The sequence below is a fragment of the Amphiura filiformis genome, chromosome 17, assembly GCF_039555335.1.
Source record: "Amphiura filiformis chromosome 17, Afil_fr2py, whole genome shotgun sequence".
Taxonomy (NCBI): domain Eukaryota; kingdom Metazoa; phylum Echinodermata; class Ophiuroidea; order Amphilepidida; family Amphiuridae; genus Amphiura; species Amphiura filiformis.
The window spans coordinates 45790937-45811784 of record NC_092644.1 but is presented as its reverse complement, the minus strand read 5'-3'; the positions used below and the strand labels follow the sequence as shown (position 1 = coordinate 45811784).

At 35.5% G+C, this 20848-nt stretch overlaps 1 protein-coding gene across 1 annotated transcript in view; it reads left to right on the top strand.

Annotated features, from left to right (window-relative positions):
- LOC140137875 (short transient receptor potential channel 4-like) overlaps positions 1–20848 on the top strand; it is a 236144-nt gene that overhangs the window by 203440 nt on the left and 11856 nt on the right. Inside the window, 8 exon segments of the mRNA XM_072159679.1 lie at positions 239–736; positions 2875–2970; positions 2972–3248; positions 4093–4229; positions 10502–11229; positions 12230–12428; positions 14661–14837; positions 15526–15570. Coding sequence (XP_072015780.1) covers positions 239–736; positions 2875–2970; positions 2972–3248; positions 4093–4229; positions 10502–11229; positions 12230–12428; positions 14661–14837; positions 15526–15570 — 2157 coding nt within the window.

Sequence of the window (20848 nt, the reverse complement as noted above, 5' to 3'; positions counted from 1 at the left end):
AGAAGCGTACTTACGAGCATGAATAAGACAATACAACGGTGCACAAGCCGTAGATGGTATCGATAATCCCATGATTATAACAAATGAAACCGAGGCCAAAAAGGACATCATGTGTTTTCCTTTTTGGTTTCGGTTTCTTATTTTATAATCACGTGATTATTGATTTGAAGGCTATTTACTCCATCTCCGACTGAAGCGTGCAAACTAGAAAAATGGTATATTGTCTATTGTTTTACAGGAATTCCTAAACTGTAGGGCTCTCAACGGTGATTTCCATCCCGATATTACGCCTATTGTTTTAGCAGCTCACCACAACAACTATGATATAATTAAGGTTTTATTAGAACACGGAGCACGTATAGAGGATCCGGAATACTACGCCTTTAGTACTCAAACGCATACACTACAACACTCTCTTGGTATGCTCAATATATATCGTGCCCTTGCAAGTCAAGCCTACATTTCATTGACTAGCTCCGATCCAATACACACGGCTTTTGAAAGGTGTGTGAAACTCAGGAAACTTTCGGAAAAGAATCCCGAGTTTTCTGAACAGTTCGTTGAATTAGCTGGACAATGTGAACAATTTGCTGCTGACATCCTTGGACATATTCGAAACCACAAGGAACAAACATGTGTGTTGTATCATGACCCTTACATGTGGGGAGCTATGGAAGAAGGAGAAGGAATTGGCCCATACAAAGTGAAAATAGCAATTCACTATGAACAACGGAAGGTAAATCGATTTTCATGGAAAACTGCGTGTGCTGCATGCGTTTGCTGGGCACACTTAATGTTCTTACAACGTTTATTCAAAACGTTTTAATAACATTTAAATGTCGAGTTATATAAAGATCATGAATATGTTTTTAAAACGTTATTGTAAAATATTTTGGGCAAATAGTTTGTTATATAATGAAATGAAAATGCCTAACGGGTAAGTGTATTAAAATAGTATGAATTATGTAATATGGGTTCACAAAAAATTACCCCTCCTAAAATTACTAAACATTTCTGTGCATAACTTGGGATACATTTCGTTGATTTGAATAATTTAAAAACTTGTGAATAAAGGAATCATTTTCCTACCCTGCCCTGCCTCTTTCTTTAAAAAGTTGTACTTTTCCACATCCTACACATGTAATGCACAAAAACATTCTCAATATATATTTTTTTGTTTTCTTTAATTTTTATGTATACCATAACCCAGTCACACATGCAATCATCTTACAATATAAAACAATGATTCATTTACATGTACGAGATTTTTCTAGAAGGTTGAGCCGGTGTTTCAAAAAATGGTAAAATCAATCTAGGAGTTACAAAGCATTTCTTTGCATAACTTGACATTCATTTTGTTGATTTGCAAAAATTAAAAAAGCTGTTAATAGAACATCTTTTTGCTACCCTATCCCTTCGCAAAATCCTTTTGTTTTGTTCAAAATCAATTACATTTTCCAAAAATGATGCTTAAAAAATTGCATTTTTCAACATCCCAAACGTGTGATGTACAACACTTCCTCGATATCAATGTTATGATTGATTTAATTGTTCTGTTTTCCTTCGCATGTCTGTCTTTGATCATTTGACCCATGCAACCATCATGTAGTGCAAAATAATGATTTGTTGAAGCTAATTTTCACATTAATGAGGATGTTGAAAAATGTAACTTTTTTTGAAAGCATCATTTTTGGAAAATGTGATTATTTTTGGCCAAAACAAAAAAGGTTTTTAGAAGAAAGAACATTGGGAGGCTAGAAAGACGATTCTTTTATTCACAGGTTTTTAAATTTGTCAAAAAAACGAAATGCATGTCAGGTTATGCAAAGAAATGTTTTGTAATTTTAGGGGGAGCTGTGAACCTTTTAGAAGCAACAGCAACTGCAGCATTAATAGTAGCATCAACATTATAACATTTACATTAAAGATGATCAGTGGACTTCGGTTGTATATATAAATGCGCATATATAAATGCGCACGTGACCAGATGGCCAGTGCCATGTTCGTGTTACCTCACTGTCAATCACTGAAATTGCGACCACAGTTCCAGGTGGTGGCCGCATTGCATTCTCTAAATTCAGTAAATTTTCATCGTCAACCGTGTAATTGAATGGGATTATTTTGAAATTTTAAAACGCTTGAAATATCACAAACATATAGGCCTATGTTGATAAATAATATAAATACAAGCTAAAACCGTTGGGGTTCGATAATGAACCCCACAAAATTAACCGACTATATTGGAAAATGCCATACGGCCGGGCGGTTTCACAAGTTGCCGGGTCGATCATGTCATCCGCCGCCTGCACAGTTCTGACCTTAAAGCCAATCATGTCCCCTTTCATACTTTCATGCCGTTGCGACAAGAGGCATGACTTATCAGCCATTCACAAGTCTTGATTGTGTCTGTTTGTCTACAATGCGCGTGTGTCACGCCGCTCGGCGGCAAGCAGCATGATAGTATGAAACCAGCACTACGTCATAGATATGGCCAATTGGCACGCCCATTTAGCACGGAAATTATGAAATATAAGTTTGTAAATCAGCTATATCTAGCTTTTCCTTAGTTAATTTTTTTTGTCCGTGATGGAAAACGTTAATAAAGAGTTTATCTTTCGGGTCAAGTTATTTTACCCTTTGCAATCAATGCCACTATTTTGCAAAAGCAATTTTCCTTGCGATCTGTCATTTTCCCCTATACTTTTGCACGGGGAGTTTATGTACATCCGGGTACCTTATATCGTTTAATATGGTATGGCGACTTGTAGATGTCACGTGCGCATTTATATATGCGCATTTATATATACAACCGAAGTCCACTGATGATACAACACCGTCACTAAAAGCAAGTTTCACGTCTTTTCTATTTTACAGTTCGTGGCACATCCTCATTGCCAGCAGCGTCTCACGCAGCTATGGTACGAAGGATTACCCCGTTGGTACAACAGCAATTGGGTGTCTGGTTGGATTTTTTACTGGTCTTGTTTCTTGTTTTTACCCAATTATCAGTCTTCTATACATTCTGTATCCATTAGGCAAAGTAGGACACTTCATGCGTATTCCTCATGTGCAATTTGTATGTCACGCATCCTCCTGCATCATCTTTCTCCTACTGCTAGGATTACAATCTCAGGGTGAAGCGTCTAATGTTCCTAAGGAGGCGGATGGAAATGAAACTCAAACATATGTTGATTATAGAGGTAAACCGCCTACGTTTACGGAGTGGCTAGTGGTAGCATGGGTTCTAGGTGAGTATTGGAAATACTTCAAATAGCCACAGCGAGGAAGGTATATGGCCCGGCTGGATATTTAAAATGTTGCAAAGCTCTATTATGAATAACGTTGCGAAGTGTATATCCATGGAAGTACTAGAGCTTCCATGTTATATCTAAGACGTGAAGATCTTCAGGTGATTCGCTGAACGAGGATGCGTTCAACCTTTCTGTCAACAATGGTAAAATTAGGGACGGTTAGATATTTACGCCAGGGGGTTGTTGTTTTGACAAAAAGACAAACATTTCACTCCACCCATCGTGTCAGCTCAAAACTTTTGGATTCCCCCTTGTTTTTCCTATTTAAAAGCTTAACATTCCCCCTCATGATTCAAGTAAAAAATTAAGACTCCCGTCAAGACATCAAAACAAAAGTCGCCCCCCCCCCCCTTAAAATTCCCTCTCCACCTGGCTTAAATATTGAACTGATTTTTTAGCTGCGAAAGGTTTATACCTTTTGAATTGTAAGGGGAGGTATGGATGTTTGTGGTAGTGGGGAATGACCCAAAACTATACCATGCAAGTGGCAAATATTAAAACAATAATAAAAGATAGAGATAAAATTTAACATTAAAACCAAAAGAAGTGAACACATTCGGATACTATGGTTACAGAATAGTATTATCAATTTTTATCAAACAAATAAACTTAATTATGATCAAATTTCGATGCCTATTTATGCTTGCTGATTTATGTGTGAAACAGTACGAGATAATTTACACATACAACTCTCTTCATTGTAAACACTGTATCGTATCCCCGGGCTGTTTCCTAAAGATTTCCTTATTCTACTAAACGTACCGAATCCATGCACTTACAGGATTGACATGGGCTGAAGTAAAGGAATTATGGTACTATGGTTCACGATATCTAAAGGATCGTTGGAATATACTGGACTTCATTACTCTATCCTTGTATTGGGCATCTATAGCACTACGTATAGTAGTCTACGTACAGGTAAATATGATTCCAAACAATCTTAGAGTTAGGGGAAATGCTACAGGGTATTAGACCTCGACCACAGTCCGAAATTGGTAACAGATTATTATTGGTTATTTCAGGGGTACGTCACAGTGTGGAGTTAAAGACATTTTTTTATACATTAACACCAGTTCGAAAGTAAAGGTTGTATGAGAATTAAAAAAAGTATTATCCAAAAACAAACTTTGCAAATGTACAATATTTCAATCCTGAATTTGGATTTGAAGAAATAATTATTGTCGTAATATACGCGGCGAATTCAATTTTTATTTTGGACATGCTTCATTGAAAGAGTGTTTTTAACCAATCTTGTTCAGGTTTTATCTTCTATGAAAAATTGCTGTTTTTTGTTGTTGTTTTTGCTCTTTGCCTTGCCCATAATATTAAACTTAGATTTCCGAAATGCAAATGGTGGTGGTTAGTTCATTTCCCAGCATGCTTTTCGCCTTCCTAGATCAACCAATTGATAAACACTTTATGTTTGATGATGTGGTCTCAGGTACCTCTGTAACATTTGAATTACATTTCTAATAACAATAAAACGTTCTTCTTCCAGTCAAAATTAAAGTTGATAATATTATCGCTTGAGCTGTCATTTCATGAACATTATGATATTTATTATAGTATCCATACCCTATATACCCAGATTAATAAACGCCATCCAATAGTTTCCAACAAATCCCTAATATTGATTTTGAGTATTCAAATGCACTTTACTTCGTATTGTTTTTAAATTGTTAATTATTATTTCCATGGCATGATCTTCATTTGCTTCCCGGTTATGGAATCTGCTTGAATCTTAACGCCCGATGCAGCCGGTAATATTAGTCGAGCGCCCTCAGTTTTGATTTCTGCATTGCAATAACTAACAAACATGTTACAAATTAAAGACTTTACAATACTAAAATATGTAAATTGGTGTATGGATCTGTTGGCATATTGGCCAATATTAATGATTAGAAAAAACACTGCTAGTGTTGTCTTATTTCTTTCCTTATATACTTTATTGCTGTATTCATTCATATTTTGATGTTTCTTGTAACATGTTTATTATTGCGATCAGAATTGCAAAGGGTAAATAGTTGTGGGTTTTAGTCCTGCAGCAAAGGTAAAAGAGTCGTATCTCCCACTTGTAACATGCGAAGTCAGAATAACCAATCACGTACTTGTAACATGAAATAATGTTAAGGAAACGTATATTTGAAATAAATGTTTATTGACATGTTCAGCATAGTAGATTAGAATATGTTTTTTTATTCCGTGCACGAATAATTAACACTCGATGGTTTAACATCAAAGTAATTTTTGTAACAGTGTATTACTTAAGAGACGCATGTGCAGTCCATTATAAGTTTGGTTTTCTAATACACTTATATTATTGGTTATTCTAACTAATACCAACATGTACCAATAGGCCAACTTGTCTCTCGTCTTTCTACGTTGTAAATATCGTTGAACAGTCAGTGACCTGGTCAACACAATGTTGACGACAATACATCTGGACATTGTTGACCTTTGTACCCCAATCTTCATTTCATATCCGTCCTCTTCATATATCTAGTTCAATTCATATCAATTTGTTTAGAATTGAAGAATACACAGTTTCTTTGCCAGGTGTCCAGAAGGCTTGTATTGCTATCCACTATTATATTTTTAGAGTACCAATTACATGATTTTTTTTTTTTTAAAGTACCACCTGCAGTGTTATGAGTCCAGGGTCCAATGATTTGCGCGAAAAAAATGCAAATTCCGCAGAAAAAGTAGCAAATTGTGCGGAAATACACAGACAACACAGCCAATTGCAGGTGATTGCTCGAATGTTTTAATATATAGGAACAAAATCCAATCAGGTCAATTTAAATTCTGAGCAAGTTCGAAATTTGACCTCTGTGCTGACCTTTGATTGACCCTTACGCGCTTAGGGCCACTTATTTTGGGAACATGTCAAATCTTAATAGGCACCCTCAACACTTCAATAAAACTAGGTGTCATTAAATCCCAGAGGGGGTGCAAAGTAGCACTTCTTTCATCTGCAACTAATGCACTTGTGTGCTTTTTTCAACCAATTGTTTCTGAATAATATGCAGACATGCCAGCTACAAGTAAATTTCACCTCTTCTTGCCAACGAAACTAAGCATTATTAATCCTTATTTCTCCTCTATAGTGATTTTACCAGTTTTGAAACACTAGTCTTCTCCGCAGCCAGTTTGGTTACGCTCCCTCCACACAAAGAGTCTGCAAGTATATTAAAATGTAATCAGTAACGATCCATTCGGGAACTTGATTGCCAGTGGGTTGAACTCCTCGCTGAATAATCAGATGGCGAGCAGCACGTGGTGGATTTTTAACATACTAACCACCGCCAGGGTTCGAACCCGCAACCTCTTGCACCATGATCGAACGCCTTATCGATTGAGCTGACTTGACTGCTAAATTGTTTTACGTTAAGTGATTGAAAGTACTGTTATTGGGACAGATTACGAAATGGCTAGCATTGCTGTCGCGCTTCAAATAAGGCTGACATTCCAATCTAGATGAACAAAAGAACAATTTTCGTATAGCAAATTGCGCGGCAAAGCTCGAATTTTGCGGAACAACTGGAATTTCGCAGAGCAAGTAAAATTGCGTGGAGACCGAAAAATTTCGCTACGCGAGAATCATTGGACTCTGCATAACAAAATCTATTATTTAATATAATATTTTATATTGTGATAGACAATATTATATACAAAAAATTTAAAGAACAAAATGACACCACTCTCCGTAGTAAAATCCTTTCTTGGTACCGTTGTTACATTATGTCATAATAGGATAGAATTCTCCATGTTAAGCCTCTGTTACCTCTAACTCCGTGTATTAATTAGTTTTCATCACTCTCTTTATCGCACATGTGCCCGATTTTACTTCAATTTATATACGTAATTATTTATATACCTATACACACTTCCACAAACGTTAACTCGTATGTTTGACTGTCTTTAGGAAGTAGTGTATCCTTAAACCTTGCCAGAACAATTAAACCTTATTTTAACTGTATCGTATTTGTGTCTACCTCCATTGTCAGTTGTCAAAACTTTATAACATTAACATCACGCTGATATAGGGACTTGATAAAGACCTTTGACTAATGTTACGCATTTCGACTGGGAGTGAGGTATGACTGACTAGTGCACAAATATTAATAATCTTTAAGATTAACAGACTTTTGTTTCATATATGTTAGGGTCAAGTGCACCATTCGGGCATATTTTATGTCGCTAGTACTTCTACGTCGGGCGTGGCTATTCCTTAGTTGGCGCGTAACTCACGACTGACATTATTGTGACGATACTACCATGACTACGCCGCTATAATACCGAACACCAACTTCTGCCACAGGTTTTCATTATGACGGTTCATTGCTTGTTTAATAGTAGAAGTACCCAATTGAGCGTTATCTAGTATCAATGGTAATAGCACATCGTATACAAGGACCAACTTTCATCGAAATTATGATGAAATGAACATTTTAAAACCCTGTAAACAAATTTTGACAGTAAGACTGAAGCACAAAGCAACAGTTGTGCGAAGTACGTTTTCAAAAATGTCCGTGTCTTGTCACGTGTTTCTGTGATGTTCTCATTCGTCCAACATAACCTCCCAACTCTTACGTTCTCCACGCATTTATTATAGATAATATGATTTTATGATTTTATTAACATAAACAAATATTATGAAAGAAAAATACATTGAGTGTGTTTGCAATGACATTATTATACAAAGAAGCGACTAATCACCTCCTCGTTAACTTAGCTAGCGCAGTCGGCTATGAGTGTTCGATTTTTGCTTTTAACGATACATTAATTCCTTCATTATATCAAAGCTGCCTTTTGTATACCTTTAATTCTACATAGAGCTAATGATCAGTTTGGGTGTGTATGTTCCTGTCTGTCTGTTTCAATCTCCTGAAAAGAGGGTGCCCATCAAAATGATTTACGTAGGTTTTTTATGCACGTTGACAAACATTATAATTATACTTTTGCCATACGTTTCTCATTTGTGAACCACGAAAGATTATCAACCCCTCCTATCATTGCAAATTATTATAGTTCTCTTTCGGATAGTAAATTTCATTTTGTCCTAAACATAATAAACTAACCGAAGTCATGTGAATTTGGTTTGCATATTTTTTTACATTTTAATGTTTCAGCGCTAAAAACGAGTTCAAGTAAAGGTCTGTATGCATTTTTACACATCGATATTACTTACGCCCCAATTTAAGTGGTGACCTCGGAACTTAAGACACTGTTCGGATATCATGTTTTGGGACTTACCAAGGTTTTATTTACGCGCCAACTACGTCGCTATTAGCTCATGCCTTTATATATACGTCCGAATGGTGCACTTTACAACATTATTATGTTCTATGGTTAAAAATTATTACCGGCAGAACTAATATATGTTAGGGAGTAAGCGCATGTCCTGTGTTAAAATATCTTGAAAAACTTGGATTGTGTGTAACTTTGAATTAATTTTCCTTAAAAAAAGATAAAGCCGCTCCTATTTAATTTTATTCAAGATTATCCAATAATATGTTGTTACTTTATATTTGATAGCAATAATTCATTTACTTCGATAAGTGCTGTGGTAACTTATAAACCAATTCGGTTACTTTTTATCAATAGATCATTACACACCGCACTAACAACTTGAGTCAAGAGAAACAATTAAGATCAACAAAAACCCAAAATAGTAGAGATGTGGCTACCCTATAATATCATTAACACTATGACATCAATAGCAACCGTACCATTAATATTACCATATTTTTTCATTGTCTGAACTTCTGCTCAATCTCAGGTAGATTTAGTTTTGTTGGAATAGATATTTTTACTGAAGCTGTTATCAGCTACATTTGACAGAGTATGTTGTTTGTAGAAAGTCTCCTTATGATATTCATTAAATCTCTTTTTATTGAGCTATTACTGCGGTAATATAATGTTATCTCCTCTAGAAGTGTAATGTAATGCAATTAAAAAGACAATGATGTTACCATTTAAAAGGAAGATTATCCGATTTTGATTCTTGATGTTTTAAAGGGTCGGTCACCCACCTTTGCACAGTATTTTTATGGGCACATCAGACACACCAAATTGCAATCTGATTATATGTGACCGTACAGCACGAATGAGCCGTAATGTCCTCAATTGTATTCGAGTTACAGTGTAAAATGGGCATGAAGGTCATATTCATAGGTATTTCAATTTGGTGCTACGTGTATCTCATTAAATGAGGTACACGTAGCACCAAATTGAGGTACCAATGAATACGACCTTCATGACCATTTTACACTGTAACTCGGAATACAATTTTTACGGCTATTCGTGCTGTATATATATCTTTTTTTTTTATATACTTTTATTTTAATAGTCATCGAAGTAAACTTTATAAACCTAATGATATGTACTTAAAGTGTATGTAGTTGGGAGGAAAGGCCGTCAATCATATGGAAATTTTGACATTTCGTATTGAAGATATATATTTTTCCAGTTCTTTTGTGCATCTTCAATAAGTAAGGTAATATTTTCATATGATGGACGGCCTTTCTTCCCAACAATATACATACACTTTAAGTATTTGATATCAGAAAGATATTCCTTGTATTCTGAAAGCAATTTGGTGTGTCTGATGTGCTCTCAGATCCCACAAAAATACTGTACAAACGTCGCTATCCGAGCCATTATCTGGAAAGAATGACCTTGAAAACCTAATACCCATGTGTCGTACAATTTCAGTCTACTCGAAATCTAATATGGTTCAATCTAACGTGGTCACCTTTTATCGATCGTACAAAGATGCCATAGATTGGTGCGAGTCGTGGTTTTCTGAAATGTTGCAAAGTAAAAAATCAATGGGGATGAGGTTATCACACTTGTTCATAACATCTGAACATAATTCAGGCCAGAAGTTTATTGAGATGATAGGAAGAATGAATCCCCACTTTGATGTGGTGTAAGAGTGAGGCTGCCGATATGGTAACCCACCTTTAACAACAACAAAGGTCATTATATGGTTAGCTTTTTAATTTTGTGTTACATTACTTGCAAAATAGATTGGACATACATTATATTACATGCGTAGTAATAGACATATGTTTTTAATCCGATAGCATTACCAACATTACTCATTGTAGTTACATCAGGTTGCATTACTCTGCTGCTGATGCCTGATTACGTTTTTTGTGTGAATTCTTGACCCTATTATTCAGTTTCAAAACAAACAGGTTGAGCCCTCTGAAGCCACGACTCCGTCACCAAATTTTACCACCACAACTATATTTGAACCTGGACCAACAACTGAACATGATTATGCAGTGACTAGTGGTGATTTTAGTACTCCAACTCCGAGTGATGAAGATATTGACCCTAACGAGTTAATACTTGAAGCATTGAGAAAACTGTCAGATAAAGTTGACAACATGCAAATGGAACAAGATCAGTTAGAATCAGTTCTTTTCCACAATATATCCTCGTTGAATGATATTCTGGAGTCATTGGATTCAAGTGTTGATGTATTGAAAGCTGCCGCAAGCGAAGAGGACTCTGGAGGTGGAGGTGGTGGGGCACCTGGTGGAAGAAGAAGAAGAGGACAAGGTGGAGGAGAAATTGATTTTGGTGTCAAAAACATCACTGGTCATAGAATTAATTGGGATAAATACCACCCGATGCTCATATCAGAAGGATTGTTCGCTGTTGCTAAAGTAATGAGCTTCCTGAGACCTATTTCGTTGACTGTGATGAACCGGCACGTCGGACCTATGCAGATTTCACTTGGTGGTATGATCTTCGACATCAGCAAGTTTTTACTCATTTTCTCCTTTGTGTGGTTTGCCTTCTCGTTGGGTATGAATCAGCTATTCTGGTATTATACAAAATACATGAGCCAAATATGCCACGATCAAGGATCAGGACAACATTGCAGACCACCATTTGGAAGGTAGGTTATACAAAATTGTCCTTTAAATCAGACTTAATATAAGAATATCAAATAAACAAAACAGATACGATTTGCAACCTGAAGCAATGTTTGTGGAGAAGAACGCCCTAAATTTGTTTCAAAATAATATCTGCACTATAATAACGTACTTTGATAAAACGTAATGCGACATTCAATGTCTTGGGTGCTGTATTTGTTACAATCTCGGGATTTTATTCAGCCAATCAGATTTGCCGATACACGCATTCACGAGCACAAATCTGATAGTAAAACTAACATTTCATAAATCATAATATTGCCCAATTAAAAAATAACTTGACTTTGATCAAAATGTGCCGGATGCCGTTCACACTGTATACAGATACCGTATAAGCATTTTAGTGAGTACGAGATTGGGCAATTGCTCGAAATTTTATACTTAGTTCTTTTGGTTGAAAGGATTAAAAAAATCTTTTCCCAGGACAACCAGCGCACATAAACTTTGGAAAGAAACAGCGCATCTGGTCGTATTCGAACCGGCTTCGTAATACTAGCACGACGCTCTAACTAACTGAGCCATAGGGCACGTTGTAAAAAGAACGGAAAATTTAAATTTATAGATAATAGGTTCGAATCGTCAATTGCTTATAACTAAGACTGACCTGATAACAAAACTGAGTCATACAGCATCAGTAGTGAAGATCATCAAAAGGATTGTTAAATACTTCGCTTACATTTTTATTTTAACATTTCGCAATGCACACTTTTCTTACAGTATACCAGACACCATGGGAACACTATTTTGGGCCTTGTTCGGCTTGCCTGATTTAGAAATATTGGATCTAAAAGGAATCGACCACGTGTTTACAGAATTCATTGGTACAGCTTTGTATGCCGCTTACCACGTTTTAGCCATTGTTGTCCTCCTCAACGTGTTGATTGCTATGATGAGCAACACATATACAAGAATCGAGGTAATATTTTGTTAATAATACTTATAACTTACTATCTTATATTACAGCATACCCGACACTATGGCAACACTCTTTTGGGCCTTGTTCGGCTTGCCTGATTTAGAAATTCTAGATCTAAAGGGAGTAAATCATGTGTTTACCGAGTTCATTGGTACAGCTTTGTATGCTGCTTATCACGTCATAGCCATTGTTGTACTGCTCAACGTCTTGATTGCTATGATGAGCAACACCTACACAAGAATTGAGGTAAAAGATACCCTTTTCTTTATTTCTTCTGCATCAGCTCTTATCGGTTTACTGCTTGAAGAAAGCTTCCGCATGCTGGCGCCATGTTCTTCTGTCTTATTTGCTCTGTTGTACTAGTCTTATTTCCCAGCCTTGTCCATCCGTCGTGAGCGTTGTACAACGTGGTGATCTACCTATCCCTTTGTCCAATTAACCTTGTAATTGTTACGTTGTGTCGGCTAAAGCAGTTCTCCAAACTCAGAGGCAGAATCCGCAAACCTTTAAGCAGAATGGATCAGCCATACATGATACACCCCTTTCACCACCCTAATACTACGTTGATTATATATTATTTCAGCATATTTTTCGCACAAACCATCAGCCACCGGCCGTCTCCTTTGCAAGGAACTAAAGAAAATACAAATATTCCCATATTAGTGTTACTATAGCACTTCTTGCATTGTTTTACTACTTTAATTGTTAGCCGTAACTGTACGTAGTTTATATTCGGTTATTGTGTTGTCCTTCTTGTTCACCGGGTCCTTTGTCATATCATGTGGAATTGTACTATTTATTATCTAAATATTGCATTGTGTATTTGTTTTATTTGTATATGTATTTTAGCGCCTGAAATTATCATTATTGAGCTATATGACACGTGCAAAGAAAAAAGCGCTAAAAAGATGTGTGCTGTTTATACGTGAATGTAAAATATTGTATGTATTGTGTTTGTCAGCTGTTGTCGGTTAACTGCTGTAGGATTACCTCGGCATGCCGGCGCCATTTAATGTGTGTACTAATTTTGATATTAATCATCGTTACATTACCTATATATCCCGTACCTGTATCTTGATTGCGGGTTGCTTCTGTGTTCCGTGTCTTGTCACATGTTTCTGTGATGTTCTCATCCGTCCAACATAACCTCCCAACCCTTATTTTCTCCACTTTCTACTTAAGTTCGATTATTTCAGGTATTTTCCGAGTTTCGTGTTGTGTTGTGCAGCAGCCAGAATTATTTCTTTATTATATTTTCTAACACGAAAGTATCTGCATTCATTGTATAGGTTGGGCATACGTTTCGTTAAATACTTAGCTTGAAGATGTCCTTTTAATCATATGTGGTTTGACTTGAACAAATGATGTTACTTTTTCAAGTGGAGTCCGATTATATTTGGTTTTGAGTTTTCGTTTTGATTTGTTTGCTCCTGGTTCTAATGTCAACTGAGGGTCTGTAATAATCTTGTTTTCTGCATGCATATATAATGTACTTCTGATTGGTAACAAAATGTAATGCTATAACAGTTTTATGTTCATTATTATTTTGATTATTGTTAAAAGGAAAAAAAAAATCTTGATCATATATTAGATCCACCTTTCCCGCCAATATTTTCAATTACTTCAGATCAAGATAGGATACTGAGAAGAAAAATATAAGTTTGTGTATCAGAATTTACTGGTTATCTAGGACAGGTATAACTTTGTTGCATACGGCTATTGTTGTCTAACACGTGAGTCAAATGTTTTATGCACAAGATACTCTGTAATGCTGCAACAATTTACCAAAACAGCGCAGCAACCACATCATATAACTATGAAACTGTCACTTTTTGGATTTTTCAACCGAATCCTGTCTTATTATTAATATAATAATGATAAATAATAATAATACTAATAACACTAATAATACTAATACTACTTATGATTAAGAATGAAAAGTAGAATAAGAATAAGAATAATAACATTACAATTATTATAATCAATTATTACAATTCATTATAATCGTATATGCTTCAGTCCATACTATTAGTTTTACAATTCATATGGCTCGAGAAAAATATGCATTTGGTGAGCAATTGTTTAAATTTTGAAACTATAAAATAGCTTTTAAAACACCTTATAGCTGTGAAAATGTTCTTATTAGGGGCTCTGCAATTAAACTATGAGAACCCGAGGGCGTGCCAAAAATAATTGCCCCACCCCCTCGGCATGTCCAAAAATCTTTCCCCCTGGCACATGTCAAATTTTGGAGTTCCCAATTACAAACCTTAATGGTGTAGAAATATAATGGGAGCGTAGCGAGCAAGAACCCCCAATGTCCATTAATGTCAGCTTGCAATCTTTTGACCTACCAAGAATGACTTGCCCTTCTTTTGGCTTTCCAACAAATTCTTGGCCCCAGAGCTCATAATTATTGCACAGCCCCTTAAAAATAGTGTATTTACAACATTGGATCTACCTTCAATACCCTTGTAGGAAGATGCTGATATCCAGTGGAAGTTCTCACGATCGAAACTATGGATGAGTTTCTTTGAAGGTCGTGGTACCGTTGCTGTGCCCTTCAATTGTATTCCTACACCCAAAACGGTCTGGTACATTATAAAATGGTTTAGAGATTGGATGCGAGGCGAGAAATCAAGACAAAAGAAACAGGTATGTAATTATGTTCAAACATAATTTGGGTGTCAAGATGGTTTCATGTATGTTAAGGATAATGTAGCAAAATAATGTTTGAAAACATCTTTCTAATTCTTAACCGGTGCAATAAAAAATTAAATGATAATAGATTTCAAAACTAACCACAAATTACAATAAGAAAAGGAATACGAAAACTTTCTAATTTTATTTGTTTAGTCAACATTCAGAGGTTTCAACAAAATGTTCTATTCCTGACATTGTCGTATATGCAAAAATATAGAAGGGTTCGAATTTCAAGTAAAGCAAGGTGTCCGAAAATATAACATTCCATTTATTTTTACTTAAAACCCGAAAATCCTAAATTGCAATTTTATTTTTGAAGAATTACCACTCATCATTAAGGTAAGGGATTAAAATCGTTGTGTCTGACAGGAGAATCGCGATTTACTGGGTCCTGTAGTTTTGTAAGGGAATTGGTAACGTAATGCTTCATGTACGAGTTGTTGCATTGACAGAAAATCACAGTTTGTGTATCTTTGTATTTGTTTCTTGTATTATATTGGATGTAATCTATTTACTACAGGAACGAAGTAAGGCATTAATGGAAGAAAGAGACAGGCAGTATCAGGTGAGTTTTTATCTTGTGTGAAAATATTTTGATATATTTTTATTAAATACAATATCAACATTTTAAATGCTGCAGGAAAGGAGCAAGGCTTTCATGGAAGAGCGTAATAGACAGTATCAGGTAAGAGTCTGTCATTTGACCTTACACCCCAGGGTCAGAGTGCATAACCTTCACCCATTGGTTCTAATGGTTTTACTAACTGGTGGAAGTCTATTTACGAGGTGTGAAACTGAAAACATTTATGCGCGTGACAACGACGTTTAAGAGATATGAAAACGTTATCAAAACAAATAATATTTTTGCATGAAAATACTCTCCAATGCGATTAACATTAAATTGCAAAACATGTCACGAATGTCCCAATCGATAATGTATGAAAAGCATTACTGTAATTTCAATAGTATTTAGCAGCTTTTCGAGCACATAATGTTCTTCAACCCCTTCCTTTTAAATTCATGTTCTCTTATGACTTGGTATTTGCCAAAAAGATCACTTGATTTTGTTTTGTTTCTTCTTTAACCTGAATATAAGATTAGCAGAAAACTGCATCTTTTTTATTTTAATAATTTACCAAAATGACAATATCCCAACCTTCCCAAAAAACAACCCTTTTTAGATGCGCTTATGCTTTAGTTTATTTCGAGTATTTTCGGCCACAGCTTCACACCTATACAAACCATATGCATGTCCATAGATCATCCTAAGCATCTAATCTCACCAAAGTAGTACCCCAAGTACACCCTTTAAATATGCATGAGTCGATTGCCTACTTTATTACAATTACATTTTGAAACCAACAAAAACAAATTAACGGTTAGGCTTTCTGACATTCTGGAGTAGTTAAAAAATTCAACACAGCTAAATATAATTTATAATCATAGACATATGTTTAGAGGGATAGTTTGGTAATTTGTCATTTTTCTAATACCATTCGTCTTAGACCCGTTTCGTCTACCCTTAACTGGTCTAAACCTATAGGGTTCTATATCCAACTTCGATAATCATTTGGTCCAATAACCATTTGTTCGATAACCATTTAGACCAAATATCATTTAATCTAATAACCGATAAGTCTAATCCATTTAGTCTAATAACCATTTGATCTAATCATAACAATAACTATAAAGTCTAATTTAGCCATTTCGTATAATATACCCATTTGGTAATGGCAAAATGGTATTCGTTTAGGGCCAAGCAGTTATTAGACCAAATGCTTATTAAAAAGACCAAATGACATTAGAGTATATGGTTTTGAATTAATGGTATATTTGGGTGTTAAAGAAAATGGACAAATTATAGGACTTTCAATAAAAGATTTGTGAATGCTTTAGACGAGATGGTGACATAATATCTTGTTATCAATGGATAGCTAAATACTCCCATTATAATGACACCCCATTTGAAACAATAACATTTTCCACTACTGAGTACACGTCTTGTGAATGTAGTGGGGTCTCAAACAGAATTTGCCAAATTGAGCATTATTCTGTGCAACAAGCTGTAATCCCATATCTTCACAATCTGGGACCTAATGCAATCCTCCAAGATGACACCGCTCGCCCCACAGAGCCACGGTAGTAACGACTACCTACAGAATATGGGGTACAAACCGCCATTAGAGGTAACCGGGGCCAGACCTCAAACCGATTACACTTTGGGGCCAGTTGATTGTTTGTACGTGCCAGAGAAGCCACTATGCAACCACATTAAATGACCTGCGACGTATCCTTTTGAAGAATGGAATGCCATGCCACAGTAACGTGTAACCAGGTCGGTGAGCAGCATGAGGAGTAGGTGCCTGACTATTGTAGCTGCCTGTGGTTTTTCTACCCGCTATTGAGGTTAGTGGCTAGCGTTGTTTGAGCACAGAAAATTTGGCAAATTCTGCTTGAGACCCCACTACATTCACAAGGCGTGTACTCAGCCGTGAAAAATGTAATTGTTTCAAATAGGGTGTCATTGTAAAGTGGAGTTTTAGCTATCCATTGATATGACAAGACTGATATGAATATGTCACAAATAATTTATACAGATAGGCTGAAAAAACTTTCAAACTTTTGATCAGCTCGTAATCGGCGGGAATTGTTAGGCTTTTATCACTACGCCGAAAAAAATACCGACGTTAAAATTGATATAAGAGTGCTATTTGACCTATCTGATCTATATTTTGTGTGTTAAAGAAAGTAGACAAAAGTATAGGATTTTTAATTAAAAATTTGTGATGCTTTTGACTAGATGGCACAAAACAGTTATAAAAATAAAATATATCTACAAGGCCCGCCGATTACGAGCTGATCAAACTATACCTATGATTATTAGACTAAGTGGTAACTGGCCTTTCTGGTGATAGACAAATTGTATAGAGACTAAATGTGTATTAGGCAAAATGGTATTAGACCTAATGGCAATTAACCGTTTAGAGGTAAATTGTTTTGATTTGTCATTACATTTTGTGGTTGTAATTTTAGGTAGCCCCTGTCAGTAAAGAAGTGGTTATATTTAATAGTCTGTGACTAACAAACACATTGGTGAAAATTTTGTTGTAACTTCGTGTGTTGTGATTAATGTAGGTAAATGATGAAAAATCAAATATAGTTTGTAACTTTGAATATCCGCAAACATTTCCATCATAAATGTCTTACATACTCCATCACCTTTGTTTCATTTTCATATTGTTCTGGTTTCAAAAACAAGCAAAAGCTTTACAACATTTATTTTGGAATCAAACACATTCATTAGAGCCCATACCTATTATGACAAAAAAGACTAAATCGTGCTAACAGAGATCAGATATATCACATACCGGGCCCTTTTAGTGTACACGGTTGTATGGATACCAAGCTAAATATTTTGTAACTTGGTATACAGAATCCCACGGTTTGTAGCGTATATTATCAGTATATACAGGGTGTATCAAAATAAATGAACAGTTTGCAAAATGCCACTAGATTAAAAAGCATGAGGTATTTGGTAGTCGATAGCGGAATCAACATCGTGTCCTCACACAACGGTAAATCAATGGCGTGTGACAATTAATAGGACTCAGTAGCAGTTTTTGTAAGCCGAGTAAAAATGCAATTGCGCAAAGACAATTAAATCAAAACAACATAAAAATCACACGTTCCATCGCTTTCTTTACAGTAATTGACTAGTCTTAGTCTTCCACATAGCCAACATCCATTCCTCTGTATGCATAGCTCAGCTCTCCTAATCATGGCATTCACATCACGTCTAATAAGGCGCTGTCCTGCCTGAGGATGTCAACTTGTGCAATTATCCATCTCTGGAGTTCATCAAGGTCTGCAGAAGGACTTGTGAAATTCTTTGATTTCAGGTAGCCCCCAAAAAGAAACCCGGCGGTGTAAACTTAGGAGATCTTAGGTCCATTCCACCTGGGGATTCAAATCAATCACACGATTGCCAAACAATTGTAGCATTAAATAAACTGTAAGTGTGCTAATGAAGGTAGGGCTGTTGGGTAGTATCGGGTTGATCAAAGGTCAAGTTTTTATCCCCGTTTGTCAATTACTGTAAATAAAGTGGTGAAACGTGTAATTTTCATGTTGTTTTGATTTGAATTGACTTTGCGCAACTGTACCTTTATTAATGGTCACACGCCGGTGATTTTTATTCAGCTATCAATTAGAGCATTTTGACAAATACCTCATACCTTTGATCTAGTAGCATTAAATAAACGGTAAGTGTGCTAATGAAGGGGTAGTATCGGGTTGATCAGGTTAAGAGTATTGGGGTTTTTTTTCGATCAAGGTTAAACTACTTTTTATCCCCGTATTTAGGTCAATTCGCTGTGGAAGTAGTGATGTAACAGGATTTATTACCATATCGATAGGTGCGAACAATTTTTGAATGCATTGCCCTGCACTAGACATACGTTATAACTCTGCATCGGGTTGATTATCAAAGAATTCCATAACAATGAACTGGATTGTCAATTCTATGGAAATTTCATGTTATGCGGAGTCCAGTATGTTAGATTCAACCTAAGGTTCAATATTAGATAATACATCTTTTCATGTACATACATATGATTTTATATATAAGACAGGTGATGATTAGTGTTGAGCAATACATTTTTTCACCTATCGCTATGGTAATTAATCCTGTTACATCACTACTTCTATATAGATAGATAGAGACAGCCTGTCACCCATGGAATAAACCGCATTTTCAAACCGTGTGATTCTATATACGACCGGTTACTGATGCCTCTGTGTTACATGGATGACAAGCTATATCATTTTATTTGCATGACTTGACTGAATCCATTAATTTAAGAGTCCCTTCAGAACTGTTTTTCACACCTACAATTGTGCATGTTGGATCAAAACCCAGTTTTACTTTTCCTTATAAACTCTATAGATTTTCAACCCTAAGGTTCAAAATCTGCAAAAATTTAATATAAATTGCATCTAAAATATGACATAGGTTTGAAAAGCTAAACATCTTTTCATGTACATACATGTAGATATTGTGTCATAGCGTATAATGGTATTACAATTAATAATTTCTCATAAGTTGAGATATAAAAATGTCATTCAACATGTCATATCTAGAATGAAATCTATTTTTGTTTATTTATTTCTCAGTCACTCTGCCAATCCCTATTCTCCAAAACTTAGTCATTATTTATTCTCCATATCATTTAAATATCCTTTGGGATAGGATGGCCTTTCTATATCATCGGGATTTAATGAAACGTGGTGATATGGATTCTGGTTAACTTCTGTACAGCAATATTTCTGTCCCAGTGTATAAAATATTGTTCATAAAAAGGTAAAACCCAACTTTGTGTATAAACCATTCTAACTCAACCTATTGCTATGTAAAATGGATCAGTTTAATAACTGATAACCACGAGCAATGAAAAGACAAGTTTTACTGGACTCTGCACTTTCTTTTAAAGTCGATATCCAATAGTTATTAATTCATTCTTATTAGAAAACAATATACAATGCACACACAATAACAAACAAAATAACTACCACAACATCAATAGGTTTAATTTTTTTTTAATATATCGCCCTGCACCACAAGCAGGTTGTACTCATCACCTGTGTATGTCTGCAATCATAGATTGAATACTATACCGCTCCTTTCAAAGATACTAATCTTACAGGTGTGAGTGATCAGCAGGATATATATTCTAAAGAATTACAATCCGGGTCTTTATCCCTGTTCTTTGACATCTATCATTCTATGGTTCGATGCAGAGGTACCGCGTGAACGTAGTAGTGCAGTGAGATATATTCAAAAATTATTTAAACCTATTGTTATGGTAGTTAATCCTATTACATCATCACTTCTACGGCGAATGACAGCAACAACTATATAATATTAGTGATAGCAAACAGTGTTTGTAGTACACAACTTAAAACAA